This window comes from Equus quagga, chromosome 5, assembly GCF_021613505.1.
Source record: "Equus quagga isolate Etosha38 chromosome 5, UCLA_HA_Equagga_1.0, whole genome shotgun sequence".
In the NCBI taxonomy this organism is placed as follows: Eukaryota; Metazoa; Chordata; class Mammalia; order Perissodactyla; family Equidae; genus Equus; species Equus quagga.
Window position 1 is genome coordinate 79,621,285 of NC_060271.1, and position 20,836 is coordinate 79,642,120.

The window sequence follows — 20,836 nt, forward strand, 5'->3', positions numbered from 1 at the left end:
AGAAACACCTCTTGATGAAGAGTTGTAAAGGCACAGTTTGAGGAATTTATTTAAGTTAAACAGCTAATAACTGAAGACCTTAATCAATACATATTCTATTCATTTGTATAAGCTACCCTTTGTATGCTGAAAGGGTTTAAGGGTTTTTATTTGAAATAATTCACATCCCTTATATTAAAAAATACCAATGGCTGATTTTAAGTGTTCCAAATTCTTTGGACTAGTCAAAATAAAACTTGTAGTCAAGCACAAATACGACAAAGATAAGAAAAAGTTGTGACATTCAGTTACAGCAGTTATGTAAGTATTTCTCAAAATATGTTTTCATTTTTAAATTACAAACCTCATTTCCAATAATGAAGATTAAATTCAAATTCCCACCTCATTACAGAACTGCACATTAACCCTATTTACAAATTAGGGCTATACAAAAACATCAATCTATTAGGCTAGACGGGTAACAACAGAGATTTTGATTCCTGGCTCCAGGATATAGCAAGTCCTTCCGCTTAGCATATTTAAAGTTTTTCAATTAAAAAAGAAAGCTATTATCTTTTATACAAAATGAATCACTATGTAGATCCACACTTCAAGGAGAGACCATGGACCTATTTGGAAACATGGCTTAATTCCCTATTTGTTCTTGTGTGCAGGTCTTTTAATATCACAGTGCTTTAATCATAGAGTTCACTGACCAAAGATTAATACTTCTCACTAATATGAGAAAAACCATCAGTGTTCATCAAGTTAGCTCAGAAAGTCAGTCTGAGATGTCAAATAAATGAAATATTAACATTAAAGTAAAAAAACCAATCTTTTAACAAGATAGAAGGAAAACACATCATATTCTGGGAAACGGCACAAAAAACGATTTCAGGAAAGCATTCAGGATATAGGTATCTAATTTCCCAGCCTTGGTTTCACTCTCATACCCCCCATAATTCCAGGGTTTCAAAATCTTCAGAAAAGGCAGACAATGAAAGCTGGGCATGAGAACAAAAGTTAACACTATACCATACGCTTTCTGAGAAACTTGAGACTGAGATCTAACAATACTGAAGATTGGTATTTATTTCAGAGGGCCACTGGGTACTTCCCAACATTACTAATGAGTTGGTGAAAATTTCATCTAGCATCCTTATTTGGAGCCTTAATCACATGATAAATAAAACATGTTTACATGGAGAGGGATGAGAACAGGTAAAATGTAGGGTATTATTAAATTAACATCTTCACACAAGATTGCCTTTAAATTGGAAATATATTTAATTCCTTTACACTAATTATAAACAAAAAGATCATATTCATGATGAATTAGCACCCACAAGTGCTTTAAAAAACACACACACACACACAAACACCAATACTTTCTCAGGATCAGTTTACTCCAATAAAGAAATGTGCAGTAGTCGGGCCACACTTCACACCTTAATGTCACATAAGTCAGAAAAAAATGACTGTGAAATGGGAATTAAGAAGTTATTAATACCAGAATTTTTAAAATTAAATCTGTAAGATTATATAACTATCAGTGTAAATTCATTAAGAAGTCAAAACAAAGAGAGGAAGAAAATGACCAAAACACAGACAATAGCTATTCTTGCAGACATGAAAGAAACTCTGTCAAATGAAATACATAAAATGATTTTTGGAAGAGACGATTTACTTAGCAGTCGGAGTTACTGTGGCCAAACTGTAGGTCTGTCTATAACATGTGGCATTGTTACTTATTAATGCCCTCTGTGGTTTTTATGTCACATCGCTGTTGGTATTACTTCTCAGGCATGCAAATATATTGGTATGATGATATGCAACTTAAAAAAGTCTGTGATGACACAAACAGCAAACCTATTGTTTAAGTTACCAATACTTTTTAATGTACTCATAATCATCTTTACCATTTATAAGTCTCATTTTATAAGAATTAATTACTGAGAAGAAAAATCCATTAAGACATCCTGTTTTTCATGCATCTTAAAATTAGATGGTGCATCAAATAAAATAAACTTCCCATATTGACATACTTTCAAATTGTTCTTTCAAACTGATAAGCTCTTACTACACTGACTCTAACACCTAAGGGTAAATTACTTAGCATAAAAGAGGGGAAAGAATTCTAAATCACTGATTCCCAACAAAGAGCAGTAAAAGAGAAGTTATTAATTGGGCCAAAGATGGTGATAAGGGTAGTATTCATGAGGATGAGAATGTTACTAAGAGTGTACTATATGTGGTCAAAACAAGGTTGTGTCACTAGTTGTGAAGACTCTGAAGAAAAAGCTTTCATCCTCTAAAAATATAAAGCAATGTATATATTATTTTGTTTTATAAATATCCCTTCCCTCATCCCAGTTGTTTTCAAAAAATATCAAAATACACACTGAGTATTATCTTTTTGGTTTTAAGCCAACAAAATTTTAAAAGATTATACAAAAAGACTAAAATTTTACTATACTGTGTCTAACTATTTTTGAATTAAAAAAATCTAACAAGAAGAGTATAATACTGATAACGGAGTCGAGTTGTTCAAGAGTCTTAGCAAAATAATGCATAAAGAAGTCATATTTAAATATTTAATTCAAAATGTGTTTATACAGTTTTCAAAAAAAAAAAAATCAGTAAACACCTGAAAGAGACCAAAAAACAAAAACTCCTAGGTCAAACAAAGCCAAAAACCCCCAGAACACTCATATATACACAAAATGAACATGAAAGACATGAACTTTTGCTACAAGTGAAGAATTACTATAAAATATAGGAATAAACTTCAGTAATTAACTAAATAGTATATGAAAATTTTAGCAAACTTAAAGCAACATACCTTTCGTTTCCTCGTCCTGGGTCTGTCTCAGCTTGAGCCTGTAACATAATTCCACATTTTATTAGAGGCTATTCTACTGGATTTTAAATATTTAACCCATCCACGCAATGTTCTCAGTTCTTAAAATTTAAGCTAAAAATCAAGATACCACATCTTAAAAATAAATGAAAAGAGTTAGTTTTCAGTGTCCACATAACTATCAGGTTCTAGAATTTTTTTCTCCTTCGATAAAGAGCTCTAAATTAGGTTATACTGAATAACTGACACAGCAATTAAGGAGAAAAATAAGTTTCCTTAATGTTGATATAAATAAGAATTTTTTTGAACTTTAAAAGCCTAGAAACACCACCTTTAGCTAAGAATAAAAAGAATCTGAAAAATCAACATCTTTGTTGTGTAATTATTATTTAAAAAGATTTTTTTTATAAGGTAGACCAGCTGACTTAAAAAGCCTTCTACTCAAGACACGGAGAAGTACTGAACAAAATTTAACAATAATCCTTTTAAATACATATCTGAACCACCAAGAAAAGCAATGTCTTAGAGCCCAAAATAGAAGCAGGAATTAAAATTCAGTGCCTATAAATGAAGCACTGGTTCAGGCATTCAGAACACATCAGTGAACAAAACAGCAAAAACGTCTGCCATCTAGAGCTTACATATCCTAGGTGAAGACTTTTTCCATAGGAATCACGTGTACTCTGAGTTGAGAACTGTCTTTCCTAGATTTTCTAAGATTAAAAACCAAGAACTGTACTTTAAAGAAACTGAAGAATGTGCCTGTAGAGGAATCCTATAGAGGATTCCTGAGGTGGGTGTTGGAAGTGCCAGAGTAAAGGCCTGCTTTTACTGGGTTATCTGGCGGGGTATCAGGTCTATATTATAATGGTAGATAACCAAAATTAAGATGGCAGGTGATACGCCCCATGCAGTGTTCACACGTAGTCTTCCCATTCACAGGGGAGACTTGTTAGAGAGAGAGGAAAAAACCCTGAACGGTAGCAGAGAAAATCTATACCACATATGTGTATTAGCTAACCTGCTTCTTTAGTCATAAATGAATAAAAGAGAAAAACAAATGCACAAGAGAGAACAAAACAAGCATACAAAACTGGCTGAAGATATTTCAGAGAAGTGAAGAACTTTAAAAACAACTCTAAAGAATACTCTGAAGACTTTTTATACAGGAAAATTGAATAAGATATAGAATCCACAAAATCAGTAAAGGTGTTATTTCCAGAAAGATAAAACATTAAAATTTGAAAGAAATAATCAAAGAAATAAGAGGAGGAAAACTTTTCCTCAGGTGAAGAAACACATTAATCTTTAGATTTTATAAATTAACTGAGTGTTCTATGCAGGAATGGGAAAAAATAATTCCCAAACCAAGATAAAACCTTGCTCAACGCACTAGCCATACCGATCCTCCTTAGAGTTCTTGAATCACCAAATATATCCTTAAGGCCTTAGCTCTTGCTTTTCTAAAAACCTCTTCTCCGTGATATACTCATAGAGCTTGCTCTCTGACTTCCTTCAGGTCTCTCAAGTAACTCTTCCTCAGAGGGGCTATCTCTGACCACTCCAAAATACACATCCCCTCATCCATCAGTCTCTATCTATCCTTTTATCTTGATTTATTTGTCTCCATATCACTTTACAAAGCACTTTTCACCATTTGACATTACATACATATATACATATAAAAGGATTATAAATAAATAAATAAATATATATATATATATATATATTTCCCATCTTTTTATAGTCTGTCTCTTTCAGTAAAATATAAGCTCCTCGAGGATGGGAACATTGACTCCTCCGTTTATCAATGTAGTCCAATCTCTAAAACAGTGCTGGCATAGAGAAGGAATTAGATAAATATTTGTTTAATGAATTAATGAACAAATGCTAAAAGCTTTCAGAGAGAAAAACAATACATACAGGTATGACTGGAATCAGCCTTCTCCTTAACAATCCCAGTTAAGAAAAATGATGAAAGGAAAAATAATTCGAGCACAGAAATCTCCACCCAGATAAACTATCAATAAAATGTTAGAGCAAAACAAAGCCATTTTCAAATATGCAGAGGTTCAGGAAGTTCACTACTCACACATACTTTCTGGGGAAAATTATTTGACGATGTACTCTAGCAAACAGAAAAGTAATCAAAAAGACTGGGACACACAGAATCAAGAAACAACCGAAGTTAACATAGAAGAGCAATAAAAAGAAAATCAAAGGGTATACAGATCATCCTTGACTTAACAATGGGGTTTTGTCCCAATAAACTCATCATAAATTGAAAATATTGTTAAGTCAAAACTGCATTTAATATACCTAACCTACTAAACATCATAGCTTAGCCTAGCCTACCCTAAACAGGCTCAGAACATTTATATTAGCCTGCAGCTGGGCACAATCATCTAACACAAAGCCTCTTTTATAACAAAGTTTTGAATATCTCGTGCAATGTACTGAATACACTAGTGAAAGTGTAAGACAGATTGTATGGGTACAGAATGGTTTAAGTGTATGGGTTGTTTACCCTCTCGATCACCTGGCTGACTGGGAGCTGCAGCTCACTGCCACTGCCCAGCATCACACAAGAGTAATCAAATCACTAGCCTGGGAAAAGATCAAAATTCAAAATTCGAAGTACGGTTTCTACTGAATGTCTACCAATTTGCACCACTGTAAAGTTGAAATATCATAAGTTGAACCATCATTAAGTCGGGGACCATGTGTAGTTGCTTTACAAAGCTAATGGCCATAAGTTTAGAACAAGGAGTCAGACGAATAGCTCTAAGAAGAGAGCAAATTCTATTCAACAAATAGTAATTAAGTTATAAACTGAGTAACATGAAGACAGTCTTCTTTTCTCTTCTCAACAAGAAAAAACAACTCCTAAAACTGTACAGGAAAGCCATTATCCAAATACTGAAGAAAAAAAAAACACAGCATCATTTTCAGAAATGAGTGGGAATATTAGAAAGTCACCTCCAAGTGTACAAGTTATAGACACAAATTGTATTTCCTTCTTTATAGACCTGCTCTTGTTACAACTTAAACTTGCAGTAAATATCTTCATAACCAAGATAGCAAAAATGCAGATATTGATTTTCAGTACTTCGAATCAAGCCTTCACACTCCATATGCAGGGTAACTATAGAACCTTAGTTATAGAGCTAAAATGTTGTAATGTACTACATGTGGAAGTAACAAAATTACAGGTAACAAAAATGGTGGGGGTAGTGTCAAAGAGAGGGTAATATAAGGACATTAATTAACTCACTATAAACACAGTAAATTAAAAACTGTTAATAAAAAAATCTGGGGGCAGGATTTATTTTCATTTTATAGCCTAGCTCAGGCTTTCATTACTCCTCAGATAGACCATTACAATACCTTGAAATTAGTCTATTTGTCTCTACTATCCAATTTATCATTTGTTGAGTGGCTATAATGGACACTATGTGACATGCTTAAGATTACGAGGTTAGCTTATCCACGAAAGCTAAGTCTTTCACAATAAGCCTAATGTGCTGTTGAATTAAACGAGCTGTAAGAACAAGGTTCTGAGTAAGGGCTTGGGAAGTTAAGTATCAATTTAGGCAGAGGTTTTACATAATTTTCACTTGTTTCATTTTTTTTAAGTCTAGGAACTCAGGACTATATTTCTCAAAGAAAAATTTCTGTACAGTCAGTGTTTACTGTAATTCTTAACACAGTTGAACAAAGTAATAACTTGAAAACTATCAAAAACACAAATTTTAGAAAATACAATGCTCTATTGAAAAAAACATGCTAAAAAATTTTAAAATTTTAAAATTACCTTCAGAGTGCATCTTCTAGCTTTGGGACAATGATTTTTACACCTTTCTTCATTTTCTAAAAGCACAAAAATTGATACAAGATAATCTTACCTCTGATGAGTCCATCTTTGGAGATAATGTGCAGGTCAATACATGGTCACCTATGTTCTGTGGATTTTGTTTCAGAAAGCTGTACATTGACTGAGCAGATTCGGGACTATCTAACTGAAGAATTGCCTTTGGAGAAGATAAAAAAAAGTATGAATAGTTCCTATAAAAAATTAAAAGTAGAGTTACCATATGATCCAGCAATCCCACTTTTTGTTATATACCCCCAAAAACTGAAGGCAGAGGTCAAACAGATATTTGTATACCCATGTTCATACTAGTATTTTATTCACAATAGCTAAAAAGGAGAAGCAACTCAAGCATTGATCAACAGATTGGTGGATAAACAAAAGGGTATATACACACAATGGAATATTACTCAGCCTTAAAAAGGAAGGAAATTCTGACATATACCACAACACATGCTGAAAGACATCATGCTAAGTGGAATAAGCCAATCACAAAAGGACAAATATTGTACGATTCCACTTATATGAGGTACTTAGAGTAGTCAAATTCATAGACAGAAGGTAGAATGTTAGAATGGTGGTTTCCAGGGAGTAGGAAGAGGGGCAATGGAGAGTCATTGTTGAATGGACATGGAGTTTCAGTTTGGGAAGAAGGGAAAAGTTCTGGAGATGGATATTGGTGATGCTTGCACAAGAATGTGAATATACTTAATGCCACTCAACCGACACTTAAACCTGGCTAAAATGGTAAGTTTTGTTATGAATATTTTACCACAATAAAAAAAATTTCTTTAATGATTTCTAAAAGTATGAATATATTTTTCTTCTAGACTTCAAATACATGATTACACAAGTAAGGTGAACTTTCGTTTCAAAGTAAACAAGAGAAAACAACCTTTCAAACGTTGCAAAGTCAAGGTAAAATTGAAAAGGATGTTGGCTATTTTCAAAAACAGGATTAAAAATGTCTAAGTAAAGGTTCAGAATTCCTTATGCCATCTGTCATCTCCCTTCCACACTATGCCACACTATTTCTAAAGTACCAAATTGCTCTATATACCAGTTAGAAGCATGTCAAAGAAATTAATGTCTACTTGTTCGTCAATTAGGTACTTTTTATGAGCAAACATTGTCAACTTTGATATGAAACCCTATCTTTCTAGCTAATATATGGCTGATCAAAATCTAATTTCATAACCAATATATACCTAAATTAAATATTAAACATGGAGGACACAGAAAATGTAGAGGTTAACAATTTCTTTTAAGAAGCCAAATCACGTAAGTAAGAAATAATCATTTTATACTTCTTTCCATATAAACTAAACAAAGAGACTTAACTGTGTGTTTTATGGCTTCAAGGGACTTTAGAAAACACCTGGTAACCTTGCATTGTAGCTCCTTTCACATTGTACAATTAAGGACTAAAAGTGTAAACCAACTTAGCCAAGGTCACATAGGTACTTAAGACGATGAATACAAGTCTAAATTTCCCTGTAACATAATGCTCTTCACACAAATTACCTTTCTCCCTTGTGCAAGATTTATTTCCCCTTAAAACTAGGAGTTCTGAGGAGAGAGAGACTACCTCTTCCTTTTTGTCACAGCCCAGGAGAAAATATGCTGGTCTATCATAATTCCGCTAAGAGACCGAATGATGTTTATAGGTGCTTCAGTTCAGAAGCTGAATTAAAAGTTGCAGACCACAAGAATATGGAGTTCAGTTACATATTCTTGACAGAACATACAGCTAAAATAGGAATGACCTTGTTACCTTGTTTTTATTACTTATGAATATGTGGTGATCCACTTTTCCAAACTGAAGTCCAATACAAAGTACACATTGAAGTCCATCTTCCGGTAAATTATCAAGATGTACAAATCGATTGTAAATTTTATCTATATCTGCCTGTAGCTTTTTTTTGAGAGACAGCACAGAAAAAGAGAAACACAGCTGAAGTATCAGACTGTAAAACATGGATTAACAGCAATTTAATTTTTCAGAGGTCAGATGATATCCTCTCCCAAGAGTAAGAAAATGACTATGTGGGTGAAGATAGAGAGGTCTTAGTTTTTTAGATTTGAGTAATCAGGGAAAACAATATACTAAAACAGGAAGTATAATCTTTCTTCTATCAACATATTTACTCAAAACACTTAATATACCCAAGCTACTTATCGCTCCAGCATCTGGAAAATATTTCACATCAGGGATGACCATGACCCTTTATTTCTTAATTTTACCAAGAGAAGACCCATCTGACACCTCCATCACCTCAATATTTTAAAATTAGTGCTAAGGTTTTCTTTAATTCCTAACAGGTGAACAAATAAAACAACCAATGTTTCTATCAACTAATCAAGTGTACAAAAAGCATTTAAATGCAAACCTTACCTCTGGGTCATTTTCTTTAGTCAAGGTTGTAAATATAGCTTCCTAGAAAGGCAAAATAGATGAAGGTTGAAGGTGTAAGCTCTTCCTCCTTCACATATTTAATTAGTAAATATTTATGATAAAATAACCTATATGAATAAGCATTAAGCACTATTTCATAAAATGAAGAGTCAGCAAAAGTTCTGTTCCTTCCAAAACTCTTTCTCTCGTCCTAAACAAGTTACCCAAGTCCCACCTACCCATACACCTTAATCCTGCCTGTTCCGCTAAGTGCATTAAAGATTAATAAAGTGGTACCATTCTGGGGAAGATACTCAAACTCACATATAAAGAATAAGAGATTTAATTTAGCAGACAGTAAGAGAATTCAAATTATGAAACAAAAAGTTGATTAAGCAAAGTAGGGAATGAGGAAGAACAGAGATGTAGAGTAGTAAAAAAACCAGGACTGGGTATTAAGTGGACAGCGATTTAGTGCTGTTGAATTATAAAAAAGCCAAGAGTGGCATGAGACAAGGATGTCAAAGCTGGGAAAGACTAGCTAATGGAAGGGTTACATGTATAGGAAAGGAACTTTACCTTATGAGACTATGGCTCTTAAAAGAACTTTTTTTCTCTCTTTTGACACTACTGACAAACAAATCTCAGCAATTACATTACATTAGAGTGATTCTCAATGGAAGGCTATTTCAAGTTATGTGCATTTCCACCTTCCTCTAGAGATTCTAATATCTCTGTTTTATGTCTCTTAGCAGTTGATAGTAAATGTTTGTAGCCCACACAGAAACGATGAAGGGTCTCTAAATCAGGTGAATTTGAATAGATTTGAATTTTACGTCAGTCTCAAAACTTTGTGGAGAAGTTTTAAGGGAGACAAAACTGAAGGTAGAAGACATAAAGAACAACTACGTCAGCAGGAGTTTTTAAGAGGTGAAGCAATGGTGGATGGGATGAAGAGGGAACAAACTCCAGAAATACTTGGGAGTTAAAACAGACAAGACCTAGTGACAGACTGGTTGTTAAGAAATGAGAGGAAAAAATTAAAGATAATCTCTGGGATTTCAGTTTCAATGACAGATAATGGCAGTTAGGTAAGAATAGAGGTCTCTACAGACAGCAGTTTTCAACTGTTTTCCATTCCAACATACATGAGGGATTGGATTCCCTCAATATGGAAGCAACTCTCTAACAGCGGCATGGGAGACTGGGAGGATAGAAAGCTTTCTCAGTGTCTGAAAGAAAACATGTGACCCAAAGAAGAAAACCAGAAAACAGACTACAATAAATCTATTAAAAAATTTAATAATATTCTAGTAAAAATTATGGCAAGTTTCTTATTTACCTCATCTTTTATATTCATGTTTTCAGGAGCCATACTTATTGAGAGTTGATTTCCATCCATTGATATTGGGAAGCAGGTATAAAATTTCACCATAGAATCTGCAGATTTTCTATTTATTTCTATAAATGCCTTTTAAAACAGAAATCACAAGAAAAAAAAAATGTCTTATTTAAGTTACTTTTTCTTGAAAAGATTTAATACTTAAGAGCAAATGAATAACTTAGTAACTATTTTTAAGGTAAAAAATGCATTCTTCAGAAAGGTAAGGCAAACAGACTCAGAATATTACAACCATAAACAAGAAATAATGAATGGCTGAACCCATAAAAGGCAATACTAAAAAGGGAAATACGAGTGGACATACTAGTAAATGATATTAAGGAAAGTCTTATTTATCTTATTCAGCACTGTACCCTTAGTACCCAAAGCAGTATCTAGCATGTAACAGACATTTAATGAACATTTGTTAAGTGAACAAATAAGTTTAATGATTGATTAATAAAGAAAAATAGACGAACCAAAGAAATGTGTAATGATTGCCAAGTTTTTATTTTATTGTTTTCATAAGTGTAAAATTGTAGCTCCAGACATTTTGGTTTTAATTTTCATACCTGGGCAAGTAAAGAGGTTGTACATTCTTTCATGTTTGATAGTTAATGAAGTAGAAACCTTCCATATATTTGTTTATAGCTGTAACCTTTTAAAAACGAATTATCTTTTTGTCATCTGTCAATTTATTTATTGAACTTTTAATATTTTATAGCATATGTGGATATGAATCCTTTGTTTCCCATTTTACACAAATATTTTTAATGTTTTATATCCATTTTGCTTTATGTTAATTTTAATTTTACAAATGTTTAAAATGTTTATATGACTGAATCTGATATTTTTCCATATAATATCTAGAAAAGTATTATAATTCTACTCAACTCTAATCAAACCTAGACAGATAATAATCTAGAGTTTCTGCATGTGGATTTTATACGTAATTTATCTACTTACATATCTACTTTGGTATATGATGTAAAGTATGAATTTGAATTATTTGTTCCTAGATTCCCAAAATTTCCCATTTCAATGTATTGTCACATAAAAAAATTCTTATATTAAAAAATGCATTCCTTTTTATTCTTGTTTATCTCTAATCACAAATAATCTGCTTTTTAAAAAACGTTCTTACTGAAATATAACACGTATCATAAAGTTCATCTGTTTGAGTGTACAATTCAATGGTTTTTAGTATATTTACAGAGTTGTGCAACCATTCAGACAGCCTACTTTCAAGATGATGTGAAATTGCATATAACTCACTTATACTCACTCTCCTCTCCTACTCTGTTTTCTTAGGCACAGTGGCTCTAATTACCACCAAACATATATATCCTACTCTACTCTCAAAGGTCTCTAGTGACCACGAACTCCTTTCTACTGTAAGAACACTACTAACCACCACTCTAATTGACGTCATTTCCATTATTTAAACTTTCCTGAAATCTCACCTCCTATAAAGTACCTTCCACAAGTTGTTCATTATTAACAATATATTTTGTTTTGTTTTAAAATTACAAAAGGAATACATAATTATTAAAGTAGACTTAAAACATACAAATAAACTTAGGTTGTTCTAAGTACTGATGACATCCTTAGTCTGAGTCTTAAAATGTTTACTTCACATTTAAGTATAATTAATAAAAGAAATATTAGTAAAAGAGTGCTCTACAAAATTTTATAAGTCGTTTTAAAAACTCTATATGAACATACTAAAGATGTAAAACATTTTCTAGTAAACTAAAATTTTGAGCAAAGCTTTGACACATTAGTAAGCCATTCTTTCCAATATTAAAACTATGTCTGATTAGAATAATACTATAAGGGATATCTGTGTTTTATATTTTAAAACTCCCTTAGCTTGAGATAGCTTAATTACTTTGAGGCAATGATTTTAAATCCTTTCTTTCTAGTTTTGTAAACTTAAATGTTTTCAAAATGTGCTTGCAGACAACACGAACAGCTATTATCATCTTACCTTATTATGAGATGATAAAATCAAAATATCCTTTAAACCACCAAATGGTTTTACTAGGTTGTAAACTTCTTCTATAGAATATCCTTTATTAGGCAAATTAGAAATAAGTACCACACACATTTCCTCTGTTTCCTTCAAAATAAATTTAAGAATTGACATTAAAATTTCTTTAACTACTTTTACATTTACTTAAGTTTATACTACAGATCATATGTTACGTTAGTAATTAAACTCCATTTAATAATAAATCTGATCAATTCAGAAGACTGGTGTGAATCTCAAACTAAAAACAAAACAAAATGCAAATTTCCTCTCTTCAAGTACATAGAATAATTTCAAACATACCATGTGTCATCTAGTCAAGATCTTTACTTCTCTTTTTCTCAAATGTTGTTTAAAAATACAAGTTCAAAAACATAAGTTTGCTTGTCTCTGACTACAACTCCTTCCTTTCATACACTGTTGCCATTCCTGTGCCTTGTGATGCTAATATCCTCAAGCTCTAAATCAGTGCCTATCCTTTTATCTCTCTGCATAAAATAATCACTTCAGGGAATATAAAAAAGCTTAACTAGTCTCTTAGGATCCTTACCCAAAAACCCATTCCCCACTACAAAGTAAACACTTTCATTTCTGCCTTCCCTTCTCTCAGACCTATTTTATTCTTCAAGATGACTCTCTCATATCAATGCCAATTTTTCCTTTAGTGGACATCAGAGAAATCCTTAAAGGTGTACTATAATAAATTTGGCAACTTGCGACTTATCTTTTTAAAAAAAGAGAGGTAGGAAGTTATAATTTTCATAAACCAGTTGAGAATGATTTTTAACTAGCATGTCAATTGTATTCATAAATGGTTTCTTCTAAAATGCTTTAAGTAAACCTAAAATACCCTATTGGTGCTTTAAAATATCCTTCCTAAAACAAAATAGTAAGACACACTACTTAGTTACTACTTGAAGAATGGATCTACCAGTCAAAAATAAACTTATGCTTAGAACCCAAACGATCTCAAGATCTTAACCAGTAAAATCTAAATTAATGAGATTTTATTATACTTATAATAACAGATGTAACCAAAGGAGAACAATAAAGTGAGCTTTATGTCCTTCAAAGAAAACTGCAAACTCCACTTGCTCCTCTAAAAATGCAAAGAACAACTGATATTCTAAACAGAGACATTATCTCCATTTGTCTCTAACGAAGAAGAAAACATTTCACAAAATTCTGTTGGTTCTAATGACAATCTATTGTCTACTCAAAAACCCATTTTGGCCTAACATTTTGTTCTCGGTGAAAAGTAAATCTCAAAAACATGCACATTTAATGATAATCTGCACGTAAACTTTTTTGACTTACTTTGTAACTCAAGATTTTTTAACTCAAACCATATTTAAAAAGTCACAAATGACTGGAATTTTTCACCATACCAAATCCTGTACATTTTTTACCTAAGTTTTTAGCAAGAAAAATATGTTGTGTTAAAATTTCTTAGGCTTTTACAAAATAAGTAAAAAATAAAAGCTGACCTTGTTAACTGATTCATCTTCTGTGGCCTCCAAAGCAGCTTCTTTAGACACAAAATAAAATAAGAATTCATACAGGTCTATTTCATTTATCAAGATCCCACTTTATTCCACAATGAATTAAATAGTAGCTACATAAAAATGTATACAATTGACAAAAGACTAGAGAATTTAAGTAGGAAACAGCTACAGAAGTAACACTGGCTTTTAAATAATATGTTTAGTTTCAGTCCTTCTGAGAGCAAAATTTAAGAATAATCAAGAGACACAGTGAAGATCTGAACTGTAATATTCTTAACTTCACTTAGGTATGACCCTGGTGTTAAAAAATATATATACATATGGGACACAAAATTAAATACCTTATTTTCTTAAAATTTAATTTTCTATCTTTAAACATAAGAGAAGAAAATAAAATTTCTATTGACCCACCTGGAATAGTTTCTTTAGCACTATTTTCAGTGCTTTTGACTTCCACACTGGTCTTTATTTCAGAGTTTTCTGCATGAAATAGTCTGCTTTAATAGTCTAGAAAAACACGCTAATATATTTAAACTAATGAATCTAAACAGGAACTTAAATTAGTTTATATTTTGCCACTTCAAGTTTCTTCAGGCTGACCCAATTTAAGTCAAAGGTAATACAAATTTCTCTTAGAAAAACAAAACAATCCCTTTAAAATTTTTAAGCTATGATTTTGGGGCTGGCCCCGTGGCCGAGTGGTTAAGTTCGCACGCTCCACCGCAGCCGGCCCAGTGTTTCGTTGGTTCGAATCCTGGGCGCGGACACGGCACTGCTCATTAAACCACGCTGAGGCAGTGTCCCACATGCCACAACTAGAAAGACCCACAACGAAGAATATACAACTATGTACAGGGGGGGCTTTGGGGAGAAAAAGGAAAAAAATAAAATCTTTAAAAAAAAAAAAATTTTTAAGCAATGATTTCAAAATATACTTCAAATGTATACCAAGATGATCTAACTAAAAGAAAGCATTGAATGACAGCATTTCAAGCTTACCTGATACAATCACAGGTTTACTGGTGTCTTTGTTTTTGACAATGCCAGCCTTTTTGACTTCTAGAGACTTCTTTCCACTAGATTTTGCTTTTAAAAGTAGAATTGAACCATTATTCTAAGAGTCTGATCATTGAGCATGTTTCACACTAATAAATTAGCAAATAAGTAGTTTGACTTTACTGTAAAAGCAGTTCTTTTCCATATATTTATTATTTCCATTTATTTTCAGTATCTGTTTACTAATAAGATTAAAAGCACATACAATTTTTGTTAATGGCCATTAATGAGCAATAAGTTTAACTCTAACGTGGCAGAGGCACACCATAAGCACACAAAAAATTCATATTTTATAATTTTACAAGGGTTCTTTAAAATTACATTAGTTTATTGGAAAAATATATTAGTTTATACTTAATTTGTAAATAATTAACAAAGCATGTTAGTTTTAACGTTTTATTTATTTAAAATAGTGTTCCATTTCTTTATGGAGAAAATACATTTTTATAACATGGCAAGAAAAAGTCTTCTTTAAAGTAACAAATATCAGAGGAATTGTGCAAGCTGGGGAAGGTAATATGAAGTGACAGCTCTAAAAAAATGAGGAAAACAAAGATTAAACAATTTATACGGGGGAAGTGGCAGAGCAGCCCGTGATTATATAAGCTGTCAAAACGTTTCCTACACAAAAATTTATCTTCAATAGCAGATACTGTCAAAGTATCAAAAATTAAAAGTTTCCTACTGTCAGGTTTTAAACATCAAAGAAGTATCTACTGGGGCTGGCCCGGTGGCATAGCAGTTAAGTTTGTGCACTCTGCTTCAGTGGCCCAGAGTTCACCAGTCTGGATCCCTGGCGCAGACCTACGCACACCGCTTATCAAGCCATGCTGTGGCAGGTGACCCCCAAAATTGAGGAACATAGGCACAGATGTTAGCTCAGGGCCAATCTTCCTCAGCAAAAAGAGGAGGACTGGCAGCAGATGTTAGCTCAGAACTCATTTTCCTCAAAAAAAAAAAAAAAGTATCTACTAAACTTTTCAAGATGTTTTTAGATAATACAAGTTACATGAATTCAAAACTTGCTTTTGACATAATATTTATTATATTCTTTAAGGCAGAATTAAGAATAAGCTTAATAAAACCTCTCCTTCCCAATAGTCTTACCTGTCTTGATTGAAGCTTTATTACCTTTAGCAGCTACTGTTACCACAGATTTTACAGAACCCGCTGATTTCCCTAAATCACAAAAGCCGTAGTCAAAACTGGTTTATTTATCTAGTATCAACAATCCCTAAATAATCTCACAAAGAACATAAGAGTGACGGACTATATTTTATTCAAAACATAAAATGCTATCATCTTTGGGTGCACAGATCATTTTCTAAATCTACCAATCATGATAATTTCTTCAGGAAGGAAAACATCACTGAAATAAGAATTCACCTCACCACTAGGGTACTTAAAAATAGCATTCAGGCAAGTTTAATAAATCTCTTAATGTGTGGATCAACATAGAAGCAAAATCACTAACTGTGAGAATATAAAAACAATCTCATGATGCTTCTGATGATTCCAAAAGCAGTTATACTTAAGGACCTCCCAGCCCACGCTCCCCTGGCTCCCAGTTGATTGAAAAACGTGTAAGAACACCTACATCATGGTCAGGCCACATAAATATTGCTCTGACTCATCCCTAGTGGGCCCTATGTGAACAGGACTATTTAAACTGCTGTGACTCTTTTTTGTACACACACATCTATTATTTACTGTTGCTTATTTTTCAAGATGATATGTATCATCATCTAAGTGTCACTGAAAAGATCACCAGAGAGCCAAAACTCTCTCTATTCAGAGAGCAACAGGAGATTTAACTCTGAAAATTAGGATTCATAACAACTAGCAAGGTAGTATGAGGAAAAAGTCCAGGATCAGAAGTCAGTAGATCCAAGTTGAATTCCAAATTAAATTGTCAAGTCTTGGGGTATTAACTTATTTCTGCGCACATTTCCCCAATTATAAACAAGGGCGATGATTGCTATAATTACCTAACCAGACACTTATGAAAATATGATCATGCTTTTGAAAAGTTATCATACAAATAAAAAGAATTATTGATAACTACAAAAATCAATCAAAATAGTTTACAAATCCACCCTTTATATCCAAAGACGGACCCTAGTCTTCACTGAAAAAGGAGCAATACCGATTCTTATGTAGACTGTCACTTAAACACTAATTTCTTAGTCAATTCCAAGTTTTGTCACACTGCAGTAATCCGAGCCCCAGTGGGCCCTTAAGGTATTTCTTTCACTATCCCTATATTATTACCACAAGTCAATCTACTTTACTACTTCTAGCTTGGTACCAAAACTTAAGAAAAAAATATCTAGAATTAATTTCCAACAGTTAAGGGGTGGCTAGAGGCTTTAGTACCCACTCCCCTAAATCTCCACCAGTGAATCTCATAAACTTACTATAAAAGTAATATCAAAATGCTAAATAAATGCATATTCCAAACAAGTTTTCTAGCCACTCCTGACCCCTCCAGATTACTGCTTCTAAGAAACTACTATACGAAAATTTTAGATCTGCCACCAACAATGGTATTTGCTAGTTCAAGGTTGCTTCCTTTCCTTTCTACCATTATAGAGACACTGATCTCTATCCACTTAGAAAGATGACCCTGAATTAACCAGCATTTAGCAGAAACAGGCGGGAAAGTAAAAAGGAGGATAAGGTTAGGGAAAAGACAAAAAAAATTAATAATTACTTTAAAACTCACTATAGTCCACAAAAACTACAAAAAGAACATAATTTGCTGTAAGTCTGTTATCTGGACTATTTTATAAAAGAAAGCATATAGAGAGAAGACCTTAATAAAACAGAAAGAGGGAAATATCTCTGATACTTATCATGAGAAATAGTTTCCCAGTTAAATTATCTCAAAATAATCTTAAATTACAAGAACATGATCTACTAAATCTTTCTCAAAATTTCTAGATGACTGTAAATTTCAAAGATTAGTATATACTCGGCAAGTACTATATCACATGAAATCCAAGACTACTGCTATATACTTCTTAAATAATTTAAAGGTAACTAATATGTCTAGAATTCTAATAGAAAACATACCTGAAGATTTATTCACTTTGGCTGTAGATGTCTTGGCTTGTCCAGTTTTGGCTAAAATAACAAGAAAAATATATCAAAAAAACATTACAAATAACGTCCGTCATTTAGATTTAGCATAGAGCTAACCTGCAAGGAATTTGAAAAACACTGTAAGAAACATTTCTATACTCATCTTTGTATGCCCATAGAACTATTAACCATAGGTAAATTCTTCAACATGGACTTGTTGAGACAAAAGGCATATATTTAAATTTTAACAATTAACATTAAATTGTCCTCCAGAAAAGTTGTAATAATTAATATTCTCATCAATAGTACATGAGAGTGGGGCTTCCCCAGTGTCACACAAATACAGTATGTAAGAGATGTTACTAAATCACTCCAATCTGAGATGGAAACTAGTATGACTTTTTTGTTTCTTTACTTATGAGTAAAGTTCTATCAATTTTCATATGTTTAATTCATTTCTATTTCCTTCTCTGTCACTGCCTATTGTTAGCATTTGACAATTTATCTTTTGCGTTGCTGAGGTGTTTCTTGTTATTTATTAGAGCTCTTTATATATTAGGAAAATCAGTCTATATCACACAGGTAATAATTCTTAAAGAAGTTACGCAAAATACTATGCAAAAATACTTCTTACGTAGTCAAATGTCTTCCTGATAGGGAAAGACTTCCCCACTTTGAAATTAGAAACAACAAATCTTTAATATTTTCTTTCAATACTTTTAATTACCACTTTAAATCACTTTAAATCTTTGATCTATCTGTAATTTTGTTTTTTTTTTTAAGGAAGATTAGCCCTGAGCTAACATCGGCTGCTAATCCTCCTCCTTTTGCTGAGGAAGACCGGCCCTGAGCTAACATCTGTGCCCATCTTCCTCCACCTTATATGTGGGACCCCTACCATAGCATGGCTTGCCAAGCGGTGCCATGTCTGCACCCGGGATCTGAACCGGCGAACCCCCGAAGTGGAATGTGTGCATTTAACCACAGTGCCACCAGGCCGGCTGCAGATCCATCTGTAATTTATTTTGATACTACAACCGCTTTACTTTTACAAACTGGTTAATCAATTTAATGAATAATTGATCTTTTCCCTGCTAATCTGAATTACCATAATGATTTATGATGTTCCATATGTTTTGGGGAATATCTCTGGAATCTCTTCTGGCCTATTGATCTTTTCTCTATTTATGCAACTATATGAAACTTTTATGAATTTTTACCTTTGGAATATATTTTAACATCTGTTAGTCCTAGTCTATCCTAATTACTCTTTCTTTGTAGAATTTTCATGTTCATTCTATGCTAATTTTTTGTATATAAACTTTATAATCAGCTTATATGGTTTAAAGTCTTCTTGGTGGGGCTGGCCCCATGGCCGAGTGATTAAGTTCGTGTGCTCTGCTGCGGCAGCCCAGGGTTTCAGCGGTTTGGGTGTGGACATGGCATCACTCGTTAGGCCACGCTGAGGTGGCGTCCCACATGCCACAACTACAAGGACCCACAACTAGAATATACAACTATGTACTGGGGGGATTTGGGGAGAAAAAGCAGGGAAAAAAGAATCCCATTGGTATTTTTACTAGGTTCATAATATTTACGTTTTATAAGGCATATTACAGCAGTGAAGCTTTCTATCCAAGGATGAACTGTTTACTCGGTTAAGCCCTATTTTATGCCTCTTAGTATTTAAAGTTTTCTTTTCATAGCTTTTACCTTTTTTATTATTGGAAATGGAAAATTTTATTAGATTACATATAAGTGGTTACTTTTTATATAATAAAGCAATTGAAGTCTTATATTAAGAGCATTAAGTAAGATGGCTAATTATATTTAATAGCATTTCAATCCATTCTCTTGGGTTTTTCACACATACTTGGGTTTTTCATGACACATACATATCTGCCAATAATAATGTTGTATCGGATTTGTCAAATTTTACGCCTCTTGACTTGTAGTGCACTGGCTAATTTTAGCACAATATTCATGTTAACTCAGAAGTGATGACGAATATCCTTTGTTTTGTTCTCAATCTTAATAGGAATGACTCCTCTGTTTCACTATTAAACACATGCTGACTTTTTTTTTTTTAATGAGGAAGATTGTTGCTGAGCTAACATCCATGCCAATCTTCTATTTTGTATGTGGGAAGGTGCCACAGCATGGCTTGATGAGCAGTGTGTAGGTCTGTAACCGGGATCCAAACCCGCAAACCCTGGGCTGCCAATGTAGAGTGTGTGACCTTAACCACCGTGCCACTGGGCTGGCCCCAAGCATACGCTGATTTTTGACTTGATATATTGTGTATGTTTGTATGTATATAAATAAAAGCTATGCATACAGAAACACACTATCATATTAAGGAAGCAGTCATTTACTTTAAGAAGTTTATTTTTTTTTGAATGCTAGGAATGGATGTTGAACTTTACTAAATATCCTTCAGCATTTATCTTTCTCTATTTAATATGGTGAACTGAATTAACAGATTTCATAATTTTGAACCATCTTTATACTCCTGATATGATCCCCTCTTGGGTACGCTACATAATTCATTTAACGTGTTCTCAGACACCATATGCTAAAATTTTACTTAAAAATTTTATATCAAGACTCATAAGTGAAACTATTCTGTACTTTTAATTATGATAGCTTTATTAGCATATTAAAGCATTTAAC

At 32.9% G+C, this 20,836-nt stretch overlaps 1 protein-coding gene across 3 annotated transcripts in view; it reads right to left on the reverse strand.

Moving 5' to 3' along the window:
• Nucleotides 1-20,836, reverse strand: part of ZNF638 (zinc finger protein 638) — a 137,750-nt gene that overhangs the window by 12,458 nt on the left and 104,456 nt on the right. For all 3 annotated transcript variants that reach the window (XM_046660563.1, XM_046660564.1, XM_046660566.1), the window contains exons 11-21: nucleotides 18,155-18,205; nucleotides 16,187-16,258; nucleotides 15,023-15,109; nucleotides 14,435-14,503; nucleotides 14,006-14,046; nucleotides 12,477-12,608; nucleotides 10,448-10,576; nucleotides 9,106-9,147; nucleotides 8,485-8,625; nucleotides 6,745-6,870; nucleotides 2,822-2,859 (exon numbers count right to left, since the gene is read on the reverse strand). In XM_046660563.1, the coding sequence (XP_046516519.1) occupies nucleotides 2,822-2,859; nucleotides 6,745-6,870; nucleotides 8,485-8,625; nucleotides 9,106-9,147; nucleotides 10,448-10,576; nucleotides 12,477-12,608; nucleotides 14,006-14,046; nucleotides 14,435-14,503; nucleotides 15,023-15,109; nucleotides 16,187-16,258; nucleotides 18,155-18,205 (928 nt within the window). The remainder of the gene's footprint in view (nucleotides 1-2,821; nucleotides 2,860-6,744; nucleotides 6,871-8,484; nucleotides 8,626-9,105; nucleotides 9,148-10,447; nucleotides 10,577-12,476; nucleotides 12,609-14,005; nucleotides 14,047-14,434; nucleotides 14,504-15,022; nucleotides 15,110-16,186; nucleotides 16,259-18,154; nucleotides 18,206-20,836) is intronic.